Raw genomic sequence first — 23,875 nt, forward strand, 5'->3', positions numbered from 1 at the left:
CCAATCAGCCCTTCCCTCCCAGGGCCACACCCGGGATGAAGGGGAGACACAGAGCGTGATGGGGAGAGCGCGTCCCAGGAACTGAGGAAGGGGCTTGGCTCAGCCTGCCGCCAGGGCTACCCCCAGCACCCATGGCTGCCTTCACAGCACTGACCTTGTCAGGAACTGAGGTCCAACCCCGCCTCTCTTCCCCGAACAGGGACAAAGGCAAACACCCCAGCCCTTCCCATCTCATGCCTCACACCTGCTGGCACGTGACAAACACAACCAGGTCCCCTAGAGCTACAGAGGGGACAAGAGGAAATTGGGGAAAACCACCTCCCCCTGCCCCTCCCTTTATTCAGGCACATTGATGACATTCCAGAATGTTCTTGACTTTCTATAATCCTTCAGAGGGCTTTATAAGGGTGAAGAGACCCAGGAAGATTAGGTGGCTTGTCTAAAATCATGCAGGAAGGTTCTTGAAGAGCTCAGGACTACAACCCAAAGTCTTGACCTCCACCCCAGGAGTTTTGCCTGTCGTAATAGCTTGTTTCTCGTGCTTGGCCTCCCACACTCTTTATTTATATATACACTTACCTGTATGAATGGAGTGGTTTCTACCATAACACAGCTCTAATGTGGGAAAGTAAGAGGTGAGGGCAGTGATGCATTACAATGATGTGCTTGAAAATGGTGTGGCAGGGAATAGCACTCCAGTCCCTGCGTGTACACGTGTGTGTGCTTCCATGCACCAGGCAGGGGAGGACCGGGATAGGGCCTGCAGGGCGGCCGCCTGTGGTGTGCGGCGGTCTAGACGGGGTTCAGGTGTCGGTCCACTCCCGTCTGTTCCCCCAAGCAGGAAGCCGGCATGCACTAGTGAGGGGTTTCACATGAAGCAACACTGCGTGGGCCTATTCTATAGGGCACCGACACCAGACCACACACAAGGGACAGCAGACAGCCACCGTAACCCAGGCCTACCGGGAGAAGGCTCAGCAGACAGCCGGCCCTTCCTGGGAGAGGCCTGTGGTTTCTGCAAAGGTTTCCCAGCCTGCGTGGGACCCATTCTTTTTTCTTCTCGTATCAAAAGACCAATTGGGTATCACACCCTCCCTTGGAGTTTCGTGGATCCTCATGAAAACTCAACACAGGGCTAAGACGGGAGAAGCAGCAGGAAATGTTTCCATGAGACCTCGGGCCTGGTGTTCATTGATTCGCCATCTGGTTTCTTCCTGGGACTGGGCACAGGCCAGCTTTCCCAGCTGGTGTGGCTGGCTCTCTGAGAAGTGTCTCAAATGCAGGCTCACTCCACCCTTCCAGAGAACGTGGGTCCAAGCAGGTTTTATTCCCCCCAAACCCATTGACATTCAGATGTTGGATGGAGGTGGCTCTGATTCACATGTAATTAAATTTGCAGAGACGTACAGGACACAAACAATGGATGGAGTCATTCAGGGGGTCACAAAGGAGCCTGCAGACCTGGGACACCACCACACACAGACACATAGGGATACACAACCAAAGCGCAGGTAGTACAGGAGGCAGGGACAGTCCCAGCCCCCACGTCCACAGTCTGTGCCAGCCCCCAGTTCTTTCTCCTTCCAGTGGGGGCTGTCACTGGGAGAAAGGGGCTGGGACGAAGTCCACCCGAGACCCCCACAAGCAATGATGCGAGCTTCAGAGGGAACTTCTGGGAGAGACCCTCCAGCAGGAGCCCAGGAATGCCCTCTGCTGGACATGAAGGGCTGGTGCAGCTCAGAAAGGGAGGCGTCTGGCCAGGCTGGAGGCCGCAGAGGGAGCTGAGTGTGAGTATAAGTGAGTGTGAGTGTGTGTTTCACAGAAGTGTGGGAAGAGCTGAAGTCTGGACCCGACAGGGATTCTGCACAGGAAAGTCTTAGTGTATGTGTATTTTTTCTGGGGTGGTTGGTGTACCAGAAATTTCCACCTAGAATACCAATGTCCCTAACCCCCCAACAGTTCCAGCAAGCTCACCTGGGCACCTGTCGAAGTGGGGTACATGCAGTGGGGAAGCCATGCGAGGCACATGCTGAATTTTTGCTGTCTTCTCAGTCAGCCATTTCCTAGGACACTTCCCCCAAACCTGGGTTACAGCCTCCCAGGTTTCCTACACAGACCTCCCGGGTCCTTTTAGCTCAGAGACCTCTTCCAGGCAAGGTCCTGGGGCCACATCCCCAGGTGATTGGCAGCTGGCGTGTCAGAGTCTCCTCCCATTCCTCCCCTCACCCTCACATCCTCCTTTTCTACAAGTTGGGGACTGGCCCTGTGACCCTGAAGCCCTGGGGCTCTCCTGCACACCTGCAGGACTCCTTCAAGTCTGTTCTTGCCCCAGGACCAGCTCTATATCCAGACTTGCTGACCAGCAGGCCTCAGGCCAGGAAGGTGCGAGGGGGTCGGGCTCTGCCTAGGAGGGAGGAATGTACCCTGGGGTGGGGGTGGGGTGTCCTGAAATGCCTGTGGCCGTGGCAGGCAGGGCTGGGCAGTCTGTCTGTGGCTGTGTGTGTGTGTGTGTGTGTGTAGGGGCACTGTGTTCACGAGGGAGCGAGAGGGAAAACGGGAAAAAGGACCGTGTACCAAAACTGATCATCTCTGTATACAGTTTCCCCTGATGTAGATGGTGACATATTTATAGAAGAAAATTTATTAGACTAGATAAAACCAAACTAATAGAGTCATGCCAGTGGGCTGGCATGTCAGTTTCTTCTGGGTTGGAGGAAAACACCTAAATGAAAAATGCAGGCTGATCTGAAGGAGGAGTCTGGGGGGTGGGGGTGGCGTGTGCCTGTCCTCGACTTCCGCCCTGGCCCCCTGGCCGAGCCTAGTAGGGATGAGCAGGCTCTGGCAGCAACGAATCCAAGGAACTAGACAAGTGGGACAGGAAACTGACCGGGGATGTTCTCACGGTGGCTGCTGGATCAGGAACTCGGGGACCCTCCCCTGCTGTCTCGCCTTCCTCCTCTTGAGGCCTATGAAGACACAGTCCCTCTTTAGAAAAAAGTACCTAAGGCCAGCGCCTACCCCCAAACCTGGCTCTCCCACCCTCCTCAGGGAGCTCATGCCACGTGTCTCCCTGTCCAGGCCTCTGAGCAGCCTGGCAGGTGCTTGGCAAGCAGCTGCTGAATCTGCTTTAACTTTCTGGTTAAGGCAGGTACTTCAGGAATGGACACTCTGGGGTATGTGTTCAACTGGCCCCCAGAGCAGGGGGGTAACTCTGCAGTACCTGCTCTCTACCAGCTCTCTACCAGCTCTGTCTGTAGCAGGTCTCGAGGCCACCCGTGATTTGGGGTTAACGAAAGCTCCTCTCTGCCTGCAAGATCCAGCCACTCTAGATTTCCCTAACTAGTGGCCCAGGTGTAAGCAGTCACAGGTGTATTATTAAAACATCAGGGGGCTGTTTCTGATGAAGAATACCCTCCTCCCCCACCCCCCGCCCTTGGCAGTGCTCCAGTGAAGCCCACCATTCAGCCCTCCCCATTCTTACCCAGTTTCCTCCACAGGTGTCTCCAAGTTCTGACGTTGTTTTAGCTCAAGCTAGAGGAGGAAAAGGCCAAAGGTGTCAGATTCACCAAGGAGGGGAGACCACTCTGGGACACATTTCTCTAAAAGTGGCTCTCTGTACCCAACACACCCTGGTGTACGTTCCTTTTGGGATTATCCCCTTTTGTCTTTGGGTTCAAAAGTCAGTACTCTCCGCCACTCCTACTTCCTTCCCACTCTCCCACCGTGCGGAGCCTTTTACACTGTTCGTGGGTGTCTATTAACCGGCAAAGAGTTCTTGACTTCAGATATCCTCCAGGTGTGGCCGCCCACCACCCCAGCTGCCTGCTCACCGTGGTGGGCTTCTCCAGGGCAGCAAAGCGCTCTGCCCAGCTGGCTGTGGATTTCTCAAAAGCCTCATGCCTCTTGATGAGCTTCTCCACACTGTCCACTGTGTGTCCAAAGTCCCGGCTGGCCAGGTAGGGCTCCTGGGCGATCAGCCACGCTTCAGCCACAGAGGCGTCCCGAGAGAACTGGCATACTTCCAGCACTGCCATGGAGAATAAGACGCAGGCCCACCCACAGGGCCAGTGGGGCTGTCAGCACCCAAAGGTCCTCTCCTGCAGGGCCTTGGGGGCCACTCAGCAGACAGACTCGGAGCTGGCAGGCAGGCAGGAGGCCCACACCTGTGTCCTTGTTACTATGTGGACACCCTGCTCAGTGATGGCCTTCTGCCTGGGACTGCCGCTTCCCAGACTGGGTCCCTACCTCATCTCTGTCAACAGTGGTATTTTAAAAACCCACCAATTAGAACAAACTCCATTTTGAAAACAAGATGTAGTTTAGACATCTCTCTTTGAGGAGCTGTCATCTGCCCTGAACACGCTCTTCCTGGCCCTTGGCTGTCTCACAAAATCGTGCACAAGTAGCCACAGGACCAATCCAGGTCTTCTTGGCTCTGGCAGGATTTCTCCACCTCTCCTAGTCTCCAACTGCTCAGGACAGAGCTCCTTCTGTACCTGACATGCCTCAGATCAAACATCTGGGGTGCACTAGAGCCTTACTCTGACCCCTCTCCGAGCCACACTCTTTAGGGATCTCAGCCTGGCATGAGGTGGGGGGATGGGGGCAGAGAGATCAGGGGCTGGCTGGCTGGTTCCAGCAGTGCGGGTCTTCTGAGGGGATCCTTGAGGCCCCTGGCGATAGAGCTTTCCTGATGAGTGTGCTGCGGGGGCTCTGTGCTCGGCAGTGGTGATGTCACCCAGCCCCGCCCCTCCTGGTTCCCTGGCTCCCAGGCTGTACTCACACATGCTGAGCTGTTCCCAGCGGGCTTCCCACTTCTCATTCATCTCCTTCCTCCTGGACATCACCTGCTGCAGCTTCTCCCTGATCTGTGGGGAGGGAGGGAGAACAGCCCACGCTTAGGTAATCCTGCCCCTGTGTCAGGCAGTGCACAGAGAGATCCCGCAAAGAATGCTGGGTGGGCTTGGTCACAAAGACCTGGTTTCAAGTCTGCGCCCTGCCACTTGCCAGCTGTGCAGCCTTGGGCACGTTACTTAACCTCTCTGAGGCACATGTGCCTCCCCTAGAAAGTGGGCATTGGGTGGGTTATTAGCCTGCTCTCCCTACCAGCAGCCATCCCCTTGAATGGGTGTGGTGGGGCTCTCATTCCCAACACTCCCTGGAGGAGAGAGAGACGTGCCTCCTCTGAAGACCTCTCCCAGGAAGCTGTCTTGTCCTGGCAGGAGTGGGAGCAAGGACAGGGAGGAGGCCATCTCTGACCCACCGTCCCTCTCACCTCTTCGGAGTCCTGGTGCTGCCGCTGTAGCAGGGACTCGCTCAGCTCCAGGCAGGCATTGAAGTTCTTGCTTCGGGTTTCAATCTCCGCCCTGATGCCCTGATGATACTTCATGAGCAGCTCCACTGAGGAGACATCCCTGGGGTGGGGGTGCCGGGCAGGAGGACAGGAGCAGGTGAGAGAGTTTGGGGAAGAAACAAATGCCGGTGACTCTGGTCAGGCTAAGGCCAAGTCCCAATCAGAGGGGCCACCGCCCCCTGCCTGGGGGTCTGAGGCCACCCCCTCCTCTGCCAGTCTAGCCTCGGCAGGAACACTGATGCCCTGGTGTCTGCCACTGCTTATGGCTAGGGCATGGGCGTGGTACAGGGACCCCAAAAGAAGCCTGGGAAAGTTATTCAGCAATAGAAAGGAATGAAGTACTGATACACGCTACAATACGAAAGAGTCTTGGAAAGGGTGCGCTGCGTAAAAGAAGCCGGTCAGGAAGGACCACATATTGTATCATTCTACTCATGTGAAAAGTCTAGAGAGACAGAAAACAGATTAGTGGTTCCCAGGGGCTGAGGAGGGGGGGCGATGGGGGTGAGGACTGCTGGGGGGTACAGGGTTTCTCTTCAGGGTGATGACAGCCTTCTAATTTGATACTGTGATGGTTGTTCAACTGTGACTACATGAAAAACCACGGAATGTGGAATTGCATGGTATGTGAGCTATATGCCAATAAAGAAGTTAAATATAGAAGCTTGACCACCAGGCCCTGCACCAGAGGGGCAGAGGGAGAGACAAGGGCCACAGATAACTGCTAACCCGACACCAAGCGAAGGGGAACCCTGGTCCCCGTGAGGCTCTCAGTGCCCAGGGGTCTGGTGCCGCCTCCCACGAGCAATGAGCTCCTCCCTGAGTTTTGGGGAACCCGCATAACCCAGCACCGGAGGAAGAATAAACAGTGACCCCCGTATTTTCGCTGCCATCACTGTAGAAGCTCAAGAACAGATGTCTTTCTCGCCACACTCAGGATTCCCTTCACTGGGAGATGGTCGGTCCTCCCGGAGGAAGCTGAGCCACTCAGTTTCTTCCTGGACCTAGCCCTCAGGTGTCACCCCAGGACTACTGTGCACCCACAGTGCAGGACTGTCCCTCTGGGGAGAAGCCTCAGTGCAGTGCCCTGGGCTGCCAGCCTCTGGGACAAGGTGGCCAAGGGGTGGGGCTGCCCTGAGGACGCCCCCCTCACCTGGGCCTCTCCTGGGTCTCGATCTGCCGGATGATGCTCTCCATCCAGGCGAGGAGGTCTCGGGCCATGCTGAAGAAGCGGAATTTGTCCGCCGTGTCCACGAGCTGGGTGCGGCGCCCAGAACAGGCGTTAAGCAACGCCTGCCATGCGGCAGACACCTCCTGCTCCTTGTTCTGGATGGCGTCTGCCTTTTCCCCCGCGTATGCCGTTTGCAGGCGGGTGGCTACGTCCTGGAACTGCTGTACCTGTGAGCAGGCGAAACTGGACATTGTTCTCCAGAAAGATGCACGTTGGGCCTAGGAGGGGCGAGGGTACCTCCTCCTCCTGGCCTCCCTTCCCAGGGCACTGCTGGAAGGCACCACCCACCGGGTGCTGCAGAAGGCTCTTGCTTTGGCACCTCTGCTGATCCAAGGTGCCCCCTGCCTTGGGCTTTGATCCTCATCAAAGGGGAGTGAGAGGGACTCTATGCCCTTTGATCTCCTCAGAGGTATGATAATAAAAGTAACTATGTACCAGGAGCTGTTCTAAACACTTTTATTACTCTCTTCATTTTTCCTACCACCCCATGAAAGAGATACTATTATTATCTCTGTGTTGGAGATGGGGAAATGGAGGCATGGGGGTGCTAAGTGATGGGTCTGAGGTCACCCAGTAAAGTGGGGCACATGGGATGGGAGGTTGCTTCCACGGCCCCTTTCATAACCACCCCACACGCGGCCTCTCAGAGGAGGGGGCTGCAGCAGACCCATTTGAGGCTAGCCCCACGGCAGTGCAGCCTCAGCCCTAAGAACTCAGTGGGGCTGTGCCTGCCTCCAGGCCCTGGCACCTCCAGGGCACAACAGCTGCACTCCAGGCCCCACCTGCAGTCGGAGGACAAATCCTTAGGATGCCCGCCACCCATGTGAACCGGGGGCCTGAACCCCACTGGGTCAGTGCAAGGTTGCACAATAGCCCATCTCTCCTGCTCCATTGGAATCCCAGCCAGCCCCCAACAACTGGGGTCCCTTGTCACTGCTCTATCACACTGAACTGTGTAGAAGCCTACGGACTGGGGACGGTGCCTCAGGGGCACCCCAATGAGGGGAGAAGGGGTGGTCGAGGCAGATTTGGGGGCTCCCGCAGCTCCCATGTAGAAAGGCTGAACAGCCTCATGGCTGAGGGCACAGAGTCTATAGCCAGGCTGCCAGGGCTCCCCCGCCAATGTGCAGGTGCCGGGCCCCTTACTGACCCTTGCCATGGCTGCCTTTCCTCGTCTACAAAGTGCAGATACTACTGGTCCCTCCCTCAGTGGGTGGCTCTGGGGTTCAGTGAATACGTGTATAGCTTAGAACAGTATCTGGTGCTAGAAAACATATGTGTTTGCTGATAACACTGTAACACTGTGCACAGCCAGAGAAAGTGTATTTTAAGGTATTGTATGCACTGGGTTTTTGTAAAAATTCAGCTTGAAGAACGAGAAGCTGAAGAACGTCTGAAAGGCACTGCTCCCTGACTTCCTGCCCTGAGCTGTTGCCTCTCTGAGGAGGTGGAGTCTCCTGGTGCCTATTCTAGAGGTTTCCCCTGCAGAAGCCAGGACAGGACCTGACACGCCAGGGCCCCCAGGACACTGGTCATGGAGAAGATGTGCAAGGCAGGTCCCCGGAGCCTGAGGGTGGACAGCAAGGGACAGAAGGCACCTGCACGCCCAGGAGGTGGAGCTCCCGCTCAAAGGCCGTGTGCACCCGGTGGAAGGACTCGGCGGTGCTGGCATCCAGGCCCACGTCCTCTGGCAGCTCACGGTGCTTCTCGTCGATGAGGCCCAGGATCTCGGTGCCTGTGTAGAAGTAGCGGTGCAGGTCGTAGGAGGCGGCCAGCAGCTGCATGCGGGTGTCGATGAGCTCCAGCAGGTCTGCCCACATCTCGTTTAGTCCATCCTTCCACTCGGCAATGGTGGCCGCCTCTCCGTGGCCTGCGTCGATGAGCCGCTCGATAATGGCATTCACATTGTCCACCCGCTCCTGCCCAATGGCCCCCGTCTCCCGGGCAAAGTCCCGGAACTTGTCCCGGAGCAGCTGGACAGGGGGAGAAAGAAATGCGGTTATTGCGGTCAGGAGCGAGTGGTGTCACTGCACTGGCTGCAGACTCCCCCAGGCGGCAACTACAACCACCTGGAGTCACACTCTCACACCTTCCCCAGGGCGTCTGGTGCGCCTGCCACTGTGCCTGCATCTCTGTGCGGCACTTTGCACCTGGCAGGTGTGTGTGTGGGTGCGTGGGTGGGCACGCATCTGGAGCAATGGCTCTTGCATTTGAGGAAGACGAAGAAAGCATTCACTGTGAGTACTCACAGTAACATGGTCAAAGTCTTGCCCCATTTCTGGGGACGAGGCCACTAGCTCCTTTTCTGCAATCCACTGCTCCAAGTCGTCGGCCTCCCTCTTCAGCTGGAACAGGTGGTACATGTTCTCCAGCTTTCGCTTGCGTTCCTCTGCCATGTCTTTCAGCCCCGCATACTGCTTGTCCACTTGCCCCTGGAGCCTGATGATCTGCTCCCTGGAATTCAAAACAAGAAAGCGTTCAGAGACGGCGATAGAAAACTCAGAGCAGCCAGCTCAGGGGAGCCGACCAGCTCCTTGCAGCCCTGTGACAGGCACAGGTGGGGAAACGCAGCTTAGAAGAAATGGCAGTGACTTCTCCCAGGGAAGAGCTGGGGAGAGAAGGAACTGTCCCTAGACCATGATGCATCAGGGATGACAAAATGTGTCCCCCCTTGAAGGTGGATGCTTCCTGCCACTGCCCCACACCCTGGGAAGCCTAGAGAGATGGAGCAAATGGGGAACTTCTCCATTACTCTTCCAAGGAGGCTGATAGGACAGACGGTTTAAGCAGGACCCCAGCAGCAGCAGGCCCTGCTTAGCTCTTTAGAGAGGGCCATGCAGTACCCGGGGCTCCCTCCTTGGGGATCCTTGGGAGATGCTGGGGTGGCTGCCGAGGACTCATAGCTGTGGATGCCCTAAAGGCAGCTGAGGCAGAGCCGTGACTGGGGGCAGCCTGAGGTGTGCGGCCCAGTGGGCTTGCATCTCTGCAGAACCTGCGCAACTGAACAGCTGAGATAGACGAAGGTTGCTTCCTTCACCCCTCTGTAATAATTTTGCTGAGAGACAGTGAGATTGTGAAGTACCTTCTGGACCATAAAATGAAGAGTGAGGTTAGTCTTCCGCATCTCTTAGCACAGCCCAACTCTTCAAAAGATTGGGGCTCTCAGTTTCACTAAAGGGTAGTTTCGCTATTTCATTTTCTGATCTTTTTGCAATCTAGACCTCAGTTGGCCCTGTTTGAGGTCACCCACACAGAACCCAGGCATGAAGTGGAATTGGGCCAATCAGGAGTCCAGAAAGCAGTTTTCTCAAACCCATACTTTCCAGGAAAACTGTTCCTGTTTTCCCACTTGAACCTGAACAGATCCTGGTTGGTGGGGCCTCTGGCCTGACACCCATGACCTGGCCAAGTTGCACGCACCCCTCGGGGTGGCCCGCAGTGAGCAGCCTCTGGGCCCGGCCGGCCAGCTGCTTGATGTTCCGCCCGTATTCCTCCACCGCACACTGCTGCCGCAAATGCCGCTTCAGCATCACGATGGCACTCTCTTCATCCTAGGAGGCAGGGGACCATCAGCACGAGCTTGGGGAGCTTGGTCTGGCCCAGGTTACTGCCCAGCTCCTGGGGGTGTCTGAGATGGGGAGTACCAGGCCCCAGGGACACCCACAGGGAACTGTGCCATCCTTTCCTGCAATGCCCGGATTCCACCTTCCTCGCAACACCCCCAATCTGGTATCTACCCTTCTGGGTCCAGCTCCAACTTTCTGTTTTGTGGAAACTCCTCTATCATTCTAGCTTTTAGAGATGCCCTCACATCACCTCTAACCCCCTTCCATAGCACAGGACCCATGGTACAAAAAAGGTGAAGAACCTTTGGGTTGGAGTAAATCTAAGTTGGCAGACAGGGCATCTGCTTGCAGTATATGCTCTCTAGGGGTGCATGCAAGAGGTGGGGTGCCCTGAGAAGGACGGTTCCTCAGACACCCTACCCCTGTCCTCACCCCTCACACACCTGGCTTCCACGACTCCCCCTGACTGCCCACCCCAAGCTCTTCCTCTTGGCCTTGGCACCCAGCCTGGCAGCCCTGGCCTGAGCTGACCTTGGGGGTCTCGTCTGAGATGACGTAGAGCTCCTGCTCGCTGATCCAGGCCTCGGCCTCGCCTGCGTCCAGGTAGTACTGCTGTGCCTCACTGGCATCCCGCAGGCGCTGCAGCCTCCCGGCTGCCGCCTCCCGCAACATGTCCCACGAGCTCTGCAGGTGGCCCAGGCGCTCCTCAATGTCCCCACAGTCAATCTCTGCTTCCTCTACCAGCCGCTGCCCTCTCTGCAGCACGTCCTCAACCCGTGGTGCATGGCCCAGGATCTCGTTCTTCAGGGTCTGGGGCAAGAGAAGAGAAGAAGGGCTCAGAGGCGGGGCCTTTCTACCAGGCAGGTGAGGCTGGATCTGCAGCAGGCTGCCCAAGTGACACCCTGGCACCTCTTGCCCCCCTCCCACTTGGGGAAGCTAGAGCAGAGTGGGGGGTGGCCATAAAAACTGCCAGGACCACACGCCAGGCACAGTGCTCGGCACTTCACACCACTCTCCTTTCACCCTCCCACAGTCTGCTGGATGAGCACCAGGCACTGGCACAGAGCAGGTAGGGAACATGCGGGCAGCGAGTGGCCGAGCTGGGATTTGAACACGACTCCCTCTGATCCCACAGCCTGTGCTCTGGACTGCTCCCTATTCTCCCTGGGCTTTAGCAGAGCTTGATTCTTAGTTGAACAGGATAGAGGAAAGGAAAACAATGCTCAAATGACCTTTGGATATCTTTTCCTAAGAGCTTTCACTCCTATAAAGCTATAGTTGACTGTTTCCCCTTGCACAGAGTTAAGGGTTTTGTTTTGTTTTCCTCATTTCTATTTCTCGAATCTCTTGGGAGCTTTGTATTATTTCCTCGTTTGAATCTTTCATCACCAGAATGGCATTTCCCTCCCACTCTGGGACTGGGTCACCTTTTTTTTCAGGGGGCTGTGACCCACATGTCACTCACTTTCTGGCCCCAGAGGCCTGAGCCTGGGTGCTTCTTGCATGTGGGTTCCTGGCCCCTTATACCTCATCCTCCCTTTCTACAACTGTCCGTAGCCTTTAGAGCCATCTGGAGGGTGGGGACAAAAGCGGGGCACATGGGCAGTACAGTGACTGATGGGGATTGAAAATACACGGAACTAGCAACATCCACATGGCACCTGACTTGGAATCGAGGTCTGTGCAATTTCCCACGGTCTGTGCAATTGTATTCAAACTACGCATAGTGTCAGTTCTGTTTGTCTCTACTGTCCTTGGATCTTACTATGGCAAGGAACCCTAAATGGTCTCTCTCGGTCTCTCTCTCTCTCTCTCTCTCTCTCTCTCTCTCTCTCTCTCTCTCAGCAATTGCTTTCTGGGATCCTATGCAGTGAGCTTACTTGCGATGTCTTCTTCCGTGACTTCATTCATTCAACGCATATTCATTAAGTTATTTCACATATAGCAGAGCCTGTTCTAGGGACAATGTGGAAACAAAACCTCTGTCCTCATAAAGCTTACGTTCTAGTAGAGGAAATAGATGGTAAGCAGGTAAATAAGTGTAGGTAACAGGTGCTAGAAGGTAAATACAAGACGAAGAAAGTCTGCCGAGGTGCAGTGGCAGCTGCTCTGGCCTGGGGAGTCAGGAGGGCTTTTCTGAGGAGATGACATTGAGTGAGATGCCCCCACACAAAGATCTGGGGGATGAATGTTGCTGGTAAGAGGGAAGAGCAACTTCAAAGTCCCCGGGGTGGAGGCGAGCCCGGGCCATCTAGCGGCCAGAGAGTCGGAAAAGCTAGAACACTGTGAAGAGGGAGAAAGTGGTAAGAGATGAGATTTAAAGGCAAATGGGGCCAGATCAAACAGAACTGTGGTTCTTAACCCTGGCTGCATCTGCGAAAACAGACATAGCCAGGGCGCCAACCCCAGTGATCCTAATTAATGGTTTTGAGGAGGGACTGGGGCATTGTAGGGTTAAAATTCCCCCAGGTGATTCTAATGGGAACCACTCATGGGGCACCTGGCGGGATTTGTTCTAGTTTAAAGCAGTGGGGTCCTCTCAAAGTGGGGTCCGGACCAGCAGCCTCAGCATAACGAAGGGTCTTGGTAGAGATGGAAATTACCAGGCTCTACTCCCAGTTTGATTCAGTGGGTCCGGGGTGGAGCCTGGTCAGCTGTGTTTGAACAAGCCCTCTGGGCGAGTCTCATGCACGCTGAGGTTTGAGAGCCACTGCACTGAAGGGAAGGGTAAAATGGGATTTGAGCGCTAGCCGGGCTAGCCTGAAATAGTCTTCACTAGGGCAGCCACGTTCTCCCAGGAGATTGTCTTTCCCTTCTTGTTTAGAAGAACCCCATTTACACTTGCCCTTTTCTTAAAATAGCATCCTTTGGCCAGAGGAGATGAAAATCTTTTGGCAATAACACTAACTAGACAGAGTCAAAAAAGTCTCTGGTGGTGGAAGGACTGAAGTCGGCTCGTTTTACAGTGGAGGAAACTGAGGCCCCAAGGACACTGTCTTCTACCAGCCTCCCTCCTTTGAGTGGAGGTTGTGGTGTTAACCTGCATCCTACTACCTTCCAGCTCAGGTCCCTTTGTGTGGCCACTGGAGCCTTTTGGTCATGTCAGCTAGAAGCAAAGGCTCTGAGGGAGCCTTTAAAGAATGCCTTTGAATATAATTCAGGCTCCGGCACAGTTGCTGGGCTCTGTGGGCAGATGGCAGCCGCTGTTGCTCTGGGGAAGGAAGTACTGTTGGCCGTGACCCTCCTTTTCAAGAAACTACAATGCCGACTGGTACTCTGAGATACCCTGCTCTCTCTGGGGGAAGTCCCCAGGCTCTCCTTGCTTGTGGCTCTGGCTGCCCCTACTTCTTGACCCAAAGAGCAGACCAGGCAGGAGGAAGGGCTCTCTGCCCAAAAGCAGGGTCTGTGGCCAGCCCTTGGCCAGACACAGAGGCAGCATGACCAATGTAGCTGGCCTTGGAGGTACAAGGTAACTCTGACTCAAAAGGAAGTGTGGCATCTGCTCACTTCCGGCATCCTGACCAGGGCCACAGAAGTTTGCAACCAGGCCCCGAGAGAACAGAATGAGTGTGGCCCTGAGTCCAAGGCTCAGAGTCCGAGGTTTGTGGCTTCCTAATGGGGTTCGAGCTCTACAAGTCCTCACGTGTCCAGAGAAGTGGGGCCTACTAACCCTAAGGACACCCAATTTGCCCAGCTCAGCCCTGGAAGAGGTAGAGCAGCCAGGAGCTCTGGACCTCCTCTCAGGGGGGCTGTGGAATACAGAAGGTGCAAAGTTAAACCCGAGGCCAGGGCATCTGGGTCCTGCAGTCACCCATGCCCTGATGAGTCTGAATGGCCCCAAATCCCAAAGTATCTAAACGAGCCCCACCCTCCTCCCCTGTGGTTCTCCCAGAATTCTCTCTGCCATGACCAAAGCTGCTCTGTTAGGGGGTCTGGGGAGCCCAGAGCTACTAACAAGAGTGCTAATGTTCTGTAGCTGGCCTTCTGCAGGAGGGGCGTGTGGCACTGACAAGGTAAGGCAGTACTCACCTGGTTCTTCTTCATGAACAGCTGCACAGTTTGCAGATTAATGCCATAGTCGGCCGACTGGGCCAGCGGCAACCTCTCCTCCACCCAGAGCTGCGGAGACCAAAGGCAGGAGGACAGCTGATGACAATTGTGCCCACCCTTCCCTGAGCACCCGCCACGATCCACACAGAGTGTTGCTCGTCATGTCTCCCTGGTTCTTCCCAATACCCCGGGTCAGGGTTTTGTCTCCATTTTACAGACGGGGACATTTTAATATTTTGAATTGAGGTTCCTGGTCACACAGGGGAAAAGGTAATGTAGCTGGATTAGGAACCCAAGTCTGTCTGGCCTGAAAGTCCATGAGTGAGTTAACATTCAAAAAGCACTGGCTTTACTTTTACATTTAATGTAAGATCGCAACAATCCTGTGAGATAAGGGGGTGAGATGACCAGACATCTGCTGCCAGGGGCTGCCCTGGGCGGCAGCCAGTAATCCTGACAGCAGCCGCTGCCTCGGCTACAGGGGGGTTGAGGGTTCTGGCCCACATACCGTCTCATCCTCTAAGTCCCGGCTGATCTGCAGCTTGGCTCTGGATGATTCTAGCTGCTTCTTCCTCCTCCCCAGGGGCTCCAGGAGGTCCAGGAACCGCTTCTCGATGCTAAAGTCAGCGCCCCCTTCTTCCTCTCCCAGGGAGGGCATCTCAGCAAACAAGTCCCCCAGCTCCTCCTTCCGCACATTCACTTGGTCCTCCACACGCTGGGACACAAGGGGACAATGTTGGCATTCGCCCTGGCACCTAGGCAGCCCCTCCCTCCTCTCCATCACTCACTTCCCACCCATCCTCGTGGCCCAGTTTGAGCTCCCTGGTTGCCCCACTCATCTTTGCCTCTCTGGAGCACCTGGACTCTCCTTCTCAGGCATGCCTCTATTAGCCGATTTGGATCCCTGTCTTACCCACCGCAAAGGAGACATTTTTGTACAATAAAGGCAAGCCCAGCTGAGAGGAACTGGCTTTCAGGGTTCAGATTTGCTCCCCAACACTCCCAATCTACAACCCGCTCACGTGCCTTCAGCTTAGCCAACATCCGGTTGACACTGGTCAGGTCCTTGCCCGGGCTGTCTGACCGCAGCTGGTCCTCCATGGCACTGATCCACTTGTTGAGGTCTGCTTGGGTCTTCGAGCGCAGGTCAGAGCTCCTGGCAGCTGAGAGCTGTTGGGCCTTCTCCTTCATGGTGGCCTGAAGCTCATCCCAGAGTCGGTGCAAGGCCTCTAGCCTCTGGGACACCAGGGCTGCAAACTGGGGCTTCTCCTCCTTCAGCTGCGTGCCTTCCTGTGCGGGAGAGAGGCAAGCTCACCGTCTGGCCCCAGTGCAGCCCTGCCCCAGGTGGCTACAGAGGGCTGCCCGAGAGGAGGTCAGAGGAGCCAGGAACCTCTCTAGAACTTGGTGAGGCCCATTTGAAAGATCGTGTATCCCTGAGTTATTTGCAGAAGGCGGGGCAGCAGGAGCTGTGTTTGGGGCAAATGACTCAGAAAGTTGCAGTATGGAGAGCTGCAGACAAAGGTCAGCTGGAACTAAAATTGCTTTTTAATTAAAGAAAAAAGGTTCAGGATCCATCCAGGTACAAGCAGCCTGGAAACCGCCCTGAGTTCCACCCTCTCCTAATTGTCTCCCCAGAGGCTGTGCACTAACCAGCCTTCAGTGGGATCTTTCAGTTACTGTCTTTGTCTTCGCAGGTTTCCACCTGCACAAATGTATCTTTTTTGGGTGAGTACAGTATGATATAACTTGGGTCTAGGCATATGTACCACTCGTGACAGTCAATATTTATTAAGTATTTAATAATCGCCCAGGACTATTCTGAGTGCTTTAATGCTCATGACTCCTTTGGGGAGGGAGCTGTTATTACCCTCATTTTACAAATGAAGAAACTGAGGTGCAGGCAGGTGGAGTGGGACAGTCTGGCTTGGAGCCTGCACCTTCGACTACTGTGGATGCGGCCTCGTGTGGCCCCTAGGCCTGCTTCTCCCTATGCTGGTCGCCACGGTAGGAAAGAGCAAAGGTGCCTGGTTCCAAGATCTAACTCCGGCCACAGTTTCACTCGGGTCCCCGGGCAAACTCATCACAGAGGGGACCCTTGCATCCCCATCTGCAAGGGGTGTGAATGGCCCCTCCCCAGTGGTTCTGCCCATCCAAAAGTTGAGCGTCAATGGACTTCCCTGCTCATGTCAAATGTGCCCTGGGGTTGGGGACCTGGGGGAGATAACAGAAGGCAAACAGAAATAACTGTTCTCCTGGCAATGGATGCTAAAGCTCTGACTTGAGTGTCTTTGGTGTCCTGGACTGTCCCCAGACTCAGGTGACCCAGAAGGGGCACCTATTCTGACCAGGCTTAACAAGACTGGATATATCTGAAGGTTGAACTACTATTTGGAGAAGTTTTTGCACTTCCAAGTTCTGCGCTGTCCCCCACACTTCAGGATGGTGCTGGGCCTGGGCAAAGCCCCACTCAGGGAAGCACATCTGGGCACCCGCGTTACTCACCGCGTCGATGCTCTCCAGCCACCCCTGGTGGGAGGCCAGCTCTGCCATGAACGCCTGGTGCTTCAGCCATTTGTTGTGAAGGTTTCGTGCTTCATCATAGGAGATATCCTGAGATGTCAGCAGCTTGTCATTGATCCAGAGAGTGAGCTATGGGTAGAAAAAGAGAGGTTAGTCATCTCCGGGTATACCTTCCTGACCAGGGGCTCAGGGCAGGACCTGCTGCCCACCTTGGGCCACCTCGGGCCACCTCTGGCCATAGAAGGCGGCCAAGCAGAGGAAGTGTGAGCACAGCAGAGCACCATTCTCTAACTCTGAGTCCCTAACTCCCAGTGCAGGGCACTTACCCACATTGTCGCAGGGCTAAAATATGGACACTGGTGGGCCTTCCACACCAGTGTGTGCCGTGTGACACAAGGGATATCTGTGCTTCTCTCCCTGTTTCCCAGACCTAGGACAGGGCCTGGGCTACTGCGGGAACTCAGCAAGTGTTTGCTGGATGGATAAATCCACCCTTTAGCAGAAGGACAAGAAATCATTAATAAACACAGAGAAAAGGCTTTTGGAAGAAGCAGCCGAGGCCAGAGCCTGTAATTAACAATGAGGGAAGAACTGTGAGGGGCAGCCAGTGTTTCCAAGATGTCCTGGCACCATACCTGGCCTGGTCTATGCCAAGGGCAGAGGTAGACATAAACAAAGTCATTTGGGCTGAGAGGTTAGGGGTATGAGGAATGAGAGCGAGAAAGAAGTCAGGGAAAGCCCCATTCCACATGGAGACACTGCTAATGGAGGGACCCAGGAGAGCAGGTCAGAGACCTGCCTGCACAGCTTGTCCCAGGCTGAGCCGGGACCTTCGGATCGGTAGTTCTCCAGCCAGGAGGCTTGTTGAAGGTGTTGCTCTCTCTCTCAACCCTTAAGGATCTGATTTGTTGGGCCCGAGTGGAGCCCAGGACTCTGCTTTTAACTGGGGCCAGGACTGGTTCTGTAATTGCAGGGTGCAGTGCAAAACGGAAATGTTCAAAATCATTAAGAATTTCAAGATGGCAACAGCAGAGCATTAAACCCAGTGTGGAGCCCCTCTAAGTGCGGGGTGCTGTGTGAATGTACAGGTCGCAAGCCCTTGAAGCCGGCTCTGACCAGGGCCGTAGGTGACTCCAATACACATGGTCCATTGAGATGTCCTAGATTTGACAAATTAAAAAACACTGTACAGACCTGAAAAAAAAATATTGTGGAACCAAAGATTCTAGAGGATGACCTAAGTTGTGGAGTACCCGGAGACCCCCCTGATGGAATCCCAGAGTCCCGAGTTAGAAAGGGTCCTTGTGGACGTCCCACCTCTGGGAATGTCCTTAGAAAGGAATGTCCTGCCAAGTGGCCTGCCTTGCTGGAACCTCACCTCCTGGCAGTTCTGGAGGAAGTTCTGGAGCTCCAGGTTGTCTCTCAGAAGAACTGAGGCCTCCTGGGCCTTCTCATTGTTCTTCCTGTGCCTGGAAGGGAAGCCAGAAAGCCGCAGTCACACAGTGTTGAGTCTGGGGTCCCCATGCAACACTGCCAGTCCCACCTGATTCCAGCCCATCACCCTGGGGGCAGAGAGTACCTGTCCTCAATCAGCTGCACCTTCTCCTTGATCTTGTCTGAGTAGAGGTTCCCCTCGGCTACCAGCTTGTTTCCAGAGTCCACAGGACTCAAGACCTTATCTTGGTTGTTCTCCATAGACACCAAGAAATCCTCAAACTTCCGGATCCCAGCCTCTGCAGCTTCTAGGGAGTCTGGGGGCTCCAAGTGAGCCAGTGTATATTCCTGTTGAAGCAAGTTTCCAGATGAGGCATGCAGCCAACCTGAGAAGGTGGCGAGGGAACGTGCTAGGCCGGAGTGCCATGTGCAGCCATACAGGTCACAGTGTGAATGGTGCCCCTGGAGCTGTGCAAGGAAGAGGCTCCCCAGGCCTTTCCCCCTTCCCCCATCCTCACCCAGGGGTACCCCATGAACAGTGGGACTAAAGCCATATGGAAGGGCAACCACCCAGAGGAAAATTCACTTCTCCAGCCTCTAAGTAACCCGAGAATAGGCATAATTTGGGACACAGGGCTGAAAAAGGCACTTAAGAAACAAAGAGGATTGTCCCCCAATTAGTGGCTAGAGAGTCCAAGAACAGCATAAGTTTGTCCCTGAGCCCTGTAGCATATTCGTAGACTCACCAGTGCTATTGGCCTGAGAGACACCCCTGCCCTCCCATCCCTGAATGCCTCTCCCTACCTGGTTAGTAAGGATGGCTTCAGCCTGCTTGGCATCTTTCTGGAATTCCTGGAAGCCAAGGCACTGGGCAAGGGAGTGGCCACGGCTCTCCCACATCCGGCGCAGGGCATCCCAGCCAGTACCCAGGCCCTCCAGCCGCTGGCCCAGGAGCAGGTACTCTGGGTCCGTCTGGTCACGGAGCACTTTCTCTCCAGATGTCTTGACGTGCTCATAGCTTTCATGGTGCCCGTCGATCTCATCCTTGATGGCTGCATGCTGCTGCAGGAGCTGCTCAGCCTCTGGGAGGGACTCAGGCATGTCCTCGGAGGCCACAGCCTTCTGGGCCATGGACAGCCAGGCCTGAAAGTTATCCAGCTCCTGCAGAAAGGCCTGCAGCTGGCTGGCTTCACCAAGTGAGGCCTCCTGGTCATTCAGGGCTTGCTGTAGGCCCTGCCACAGCCTCTCCACATGCGCCTGCCGCCCGCCAATGTCCTCCTTCAGTTCTGGGTGTGACCCCATTAGCCGTTGCGACTCACGCTCCAGAGCACCCACACGGGCCTGGATGGCGGCCACATCACGCTCCAGCCCGGACAACTTCCGCTGGATGGAGATGACACCTGCCAGGTCCCGGCCCAGGTCCTTGATGGACTCTACTACCTTCGTCTTGTCCATGATCCACTTGCAGGTCTCCTCACAGTCCACGCAGTAGTTGTGCACCCGGAGGGCTGAGTCTACTGCCTCCCGCCTGTCTGATACCATGCTCTGGAATGCCTGCCACCTGCCAGGGGAGCACAGCCGGGGGGACACAGAGACACTTCCATAACTCTCCCCACAGGGTATCCCTTCCCAGATTTCCCACCAGAGTCTCTCCCCAGAAACCTTGCACACTGAAAAAAATCATCTACCCAACCAACTGCAGTGAATAAGGCTCATTTATCCAATTTTACCCAACACAACATAACTCCCAATCAGGTCTTTCCATCCATTGGAGGCAAGCAGTGATCTGATCCCAAGTGTAAGTGAAGGGGCATGACACTTAGCTGGGCTCTCTATGTAGTTGGATTTCAGGCTGACATACATTTCCCCAGATCTTCTGAAATACTGAAAAGTATTAGCTCACATTGCCAACTTCAAGAATGCTTTAGGATGTAGGTTCCTAGCTGCCCTAGAGGAGCCATGAAAATGCCTAAGACCATGTTCAAAGTGCCCAGGGCCTGACACAGTCACCTTAGCCCAAAAAGAAAAGAGGCCTGGTGAGGAAGAGGTGAGGAGAAGAAGCGAGGGATAAAGTGGGACTGTAATAGAAATGGAAAACATAACCTTAACCTTCCAGGGCACTGCTGGAGTGATAATGGGAAATATGCAAAGGTCTGGCAGATGTCCTGGGGGCCTGGGGTGGGTCTGCAGCCCCTAACAAGCCTTTCTAGAGGGCTGTCCATCAATTGGCCTGGGTCCAGACCTCTAAGGACACCTCCCCTGGACCTGGGTTTACTCATTCTGCATTACTGTAATAGCTCAGCCCACAGAGTATGCTGGATGCTCATTTGCTAAGAGAACCCATTTTTCTTGAATACCCACAAGGTATAGTAGGTCCATAAATAATGCCATTTCATTCGATGTCATTTTGTCGTAACACTGATAAGATGCCATAGGAACTTAACTCTTGTTTATGTCAATTAGCCACTGTTAAAATTGGTTTTGTTATAAGTCATTTTGCTGAATGTCACAGAACCTATCAATGGCGTTAAGTGAGGTCTTACTGTATGAGCATTATGTCAGCCTTTGGGATAATGCAGACATAGCCAGACTTTGCCTTATGGAGTGTATGACTAAAGAGAAAGTAAGACCACCTCACAGAATAACTATGGTATAAAGTGCTATGTACATGGCCCATATCAGGCAGAGAGGACTAAGGGAGCTGAGGAGGGACGGGGTGACAGTGGCAGGTTTCACGGTGGTCCTCTGAGCTGTATCTCAATGAACAGATCTGTTTAAGGAGGAGACCCTGAGTATGTCATTCACCTGTGTACCCCCAGCACCTGGGGGATGGCGGTTACAGGACTATGCAGATGGACTGGGTAAAGTACGTTGTGGGCATTCCAAAGTGTGACAACACTCTGGTTCAGATTGAAAGACAGTCTTGTTGGAAATGCCTGGAGAGACAAGAGGGAGAGTCCAAGGATTTCTCAGCTCCCCTCATGGACCGCAAGGTCCCTGAGCTCTGGGGACTTCTGTGCCTGGCACACAGATGGTGCAGAGGCTGAGGAGCCAGGGGAAAGGAGCCGAAGATTTTCTTCGGGTTGGCCTGAAACTACTGTGAAATGATAGTGACATGCTGCAGGGCCATGAGACCCCCAGGCCCTGCACAGGAGCCATGGGTCAGGGGCTGGCTGTGCCCCAAGGCAAGAGGCCCCGTGGTGATTTCCTAGGCCTCTCTGAGTCTGGCCTTACTGCAGCCACCAAGTGGAGGCCACACAGGGGACGGGCTGGGGTTGGGTCCAGTCTGCCTCCCAAACCCACTGTCCCCCTCTATTGCACCGTTTCCTTCTGTAGGGAGGACATCGATAGAGCTGCTCCAGTTAGTGCTGCCCAGGTGATGTTGGGAGTCCAGGTTTGCTCCTGGGCCCAAGGTTATTAGGAAAGTGTTGGTCAACTGGCATGCGTGAGTGGAAGGTAATCACACATTCAGTGGGGAAGTGTTTGAATGACTCACATGTGCCATGCTTGGCAGAAGTTACTTCCGTGTTGTCCCTGTTACTCATTCACTAAGCATTTATCACACAACCATTATGCGCTCTGTGCCAGGCACTGGTCTAGGCTCTGGGGATACAGCAACGAATGAAGCAAAGTGCTGGCTCTAATTCAAGTGGGCAGAGACAAGTAAAACAATCTGTAATCTATCAAGTGGTGATAGCCCAATGAAAAAAATAAAGCAAAGTAATGGGACAGAGGCGAGTAATGGGACTGAGTAGGAGAGAGGTAGGCGATCTTTTCAATGGGGTGGTCAGGGAGGACTGCTCCAGTGAGTTGACATGTGAGCTGAGATCTGCATAACATAAGCAGGTAGGTTAAGTGGTATCTGGGAAAAGACTGTTCCAAACAGAGGAAACCTCAGACAATAATGTGCAAGGTATGCAAAGCACTGTGGGCAAGACGTACAGATACTGCCCTTCATTTGCTTATAATCTAGTAGGAGAGTTCTTGAGCCTAAAAGTAGCCATAATACAAGGTAGAATGTGAAGCTCTAAACCAGTACAAGTTTCATTTGGGACACTGGGGAGGAGAGGACCCTGGGCCAGCCTAAAGGGTGGGTGGGGTTTGGAGTATGTAGTTTGCAGAGGATGCATTCTGGTAGGACCGTAGGTGGAGGTAGAGAATGACAGCATTTTAAAAAATATTTCAAGAGCTAGCCCATGGGAGGATCAGAATAAATTTTGATCTTGCTAAAGGGCAGAGCCAGAACAAATTTACAAATTTCAAGGAGGCAGATTTCCACTCAATGTGAGATCAAACTTGCTAACCAAAATGCATTGCCCCAAGCGGGATGGGCAGCATGGTGAAGGGGTGAGCCCTCCATGCCTGGAAGTATTTGTGCAGAACACAGGCCGACTGGAGTTTAGAGGTAAGGGAGCTTGTGTGTGTGCACAGGTGTGCGTGTGTGCAGGGCAGACAGGAAGCACTTGACAGCTATGTATGTGTTGCCTTAAAGAGCTGTAGTCAGAGAATGACCTCTGCACACCCCTAAGCCATGGACCATTCTAAGTGAAACAGATCAGGTACTTGCCATCTTTAGGTGAGAGAACCTGAGGCCTGAAATGGTAGGGTGGTTTTCATTAAATCTGAGAGTTGAAATGTACCTGAGACACATCTAGCCTACAGAAGAGCATCCTCGTCCTCTGCATAAACCTCAGGTTGCAGAGGAATCTCTTGAACTACAGTTCCCATCTTTGGATGTGGAGAAAATTGGCCTCATCCCAGTGGCTCCAAAGTATCCCCCAGCCTGAGGCCCCTGGAATCTCCACTGAGCTGACCCTTCTCTTCCCTACCCGCACCTCCCAGATGGCCTCAGGCAGAACAAAGCTCAGAAACAAGTGTGGGGAAAGGGACAGGGGCAATGGGTAGATGGTGAACATGTGGCACTGTGAGTGCAGGGTAGGGTCCAGGGTGACAAACAGGGGACATGAGCCTGTGCTCTGTCCCTAGAGACCCTTGAGGACTCATGAGTAATTATGCCCTGTACTGAAAGCTCCCCACTTCCAAAGGCTCCTCAGGGCCTGTTTTTTGCTCTGACCATGAAGTGGGCCCAAGGCTTCCTGCTCATTTTTCTCTTCATTGCAGCCAGCCACAAGGTCAATGATGCATTGGATACAAGCAGGAGCTTTCTTTTATGGACATTACTTAGGGGCTCTCAGAAAGCAATTTTCCCTGCCTAAGAAATGTCCGGGTAAATGTGCCATGAGTGCCGTCTGGCCTAATTCTAACTACAGTACACTCAGAATGTCTCCCTGCACCACGCAGGACCACCCCTTCCCCCAGGCGCAGTATTTGCAGCCATGTGAACACATGTCTCCCCCTCCCTGGGCCGATCACCAGATAGGTCCCTCCTTGCTGCTGCAGAAGGAGACAGTTGAGAACGACAGGAGTACTGAGGGTACAAACCTGGCAGCGCAGAGCCAGTGACCTGACTTTTGGGCCACACCCCCAGGGGTCTGTCAGGTGCAGGGCGATGCCCCCAGTTCCCAGCCCAACCCACACCTCACCTGGTGTTCAGGTGGTCCTGGTACTGCTTCACCTCCCCACTGCGTGGGTGGCCACTGTCTATCAGGCTGTTGGCAGCGAGGTTCACGCCACCAATCTGAGTCACCAAAGTCTTCATCTCCTGGTCCAGGATGTCAAACCTGACAAGGACAGAGAAAATGAGGACTGGCGAGGCACTTC

The 23,875-nt window shown here is 54.3% G+C and overlaps 1 protein-coding gene across 2 annotated transcripts in view; it reads right to left on the reverse strand.

Annotated features, from left to right (window-relative positions):
• The window catches only part of SPTB (spectrin beta, erythrocytic), a 114,833-nt gene that overhangs the window by 13,060 nt on the left and 77,898 nt on the right, over positions 1 to 23,875 (reverse strand). For both annotated transcript variants that reach the window (XM_053927630.2, XM_071222008.1), the window contains exons 15-32: positions 23,698 to 23,835; positions 18,959 to 19,715; positions 18,300 to 18,502; positions 18,099 to 18,189; positions 16,703 to 16,849; positions 15,227 to 15,490; positions 14,709 to 14,915; positions 14,180 to 14,269; positions 10,682 to 10,960; positions 10,005 to 10,135; positions 8,834 to 9,038; positions 8,183 to 8,557; positions 6,507 to 6,751; positions 5,276 to 5,414; positions 4,784 to 4,868; positions 3,831 to 4,027; positions 3,482 to 3,531; positions 2,888 to 2,966 (exon numbers count right to left, since the gene is read on the reverse strand). In XM_053927630.2, coding sequence (XP_053783605.1) covers positions 2,888 to 2,966; positions 3,482 to 3,531; positions 3,831 to 4,027; positions 4,784 to 4,868; positions 5,276 to 5,414; positions 6,507 to 6,751; positions 8,183 to 8,557; positions 8,834 to 9,038; positions 10,005 to 10,135; positions 10,682 to 10,960; positions 14,180 to 14,269; positions 14,709 to 14,915; positions 15,227 to 15,490; positions 16,703 to 16,849; positions 18,099 to 18,189; positions 18,300 to 18,502; positions 18,959 to 19,715; positions 23,698 to 23,835 — 3,682 coding nt within the window. The remainder of the gene's footprint in view (positions 1 to 2,887; positions 2,967 to 3,481; positions 3,532 to 3,830; positions 4,028 to 4,783; positions 4,869 to 5,275; positions 5,415 to 6,506; positions 6,752 to 8,182; positions 8,558 to 8,833; positions 9,039 to 10,004; positions 10,136 to 10,681; positions 10,961 to 14,179; positions 14,270 to 14,708; positions 14,916 to 15,226; positions 15,491 to 16,702; positions 16,850 to 18,098; positions 18,190 to 18,299; positions 18,503 to 18,958; positions 19,716 to 23,697; positions 23,836 to 23,875) is intronic.

This window comes from Desmodus rotundus, chromosome 7 (genome assembly GCF_022682495.2).
Source record: "Desmodus rotundus isolate HL8 chromosome 7, HLdesRot8A.1, whole genome shotgun sequence".
NCBI classification, from domain to species: Eukaryota; Metazoa; Chordata; class Mammalia; order Chiroptera; family Phyllostomidae; genus Desmodus; species Desmodus rotundus.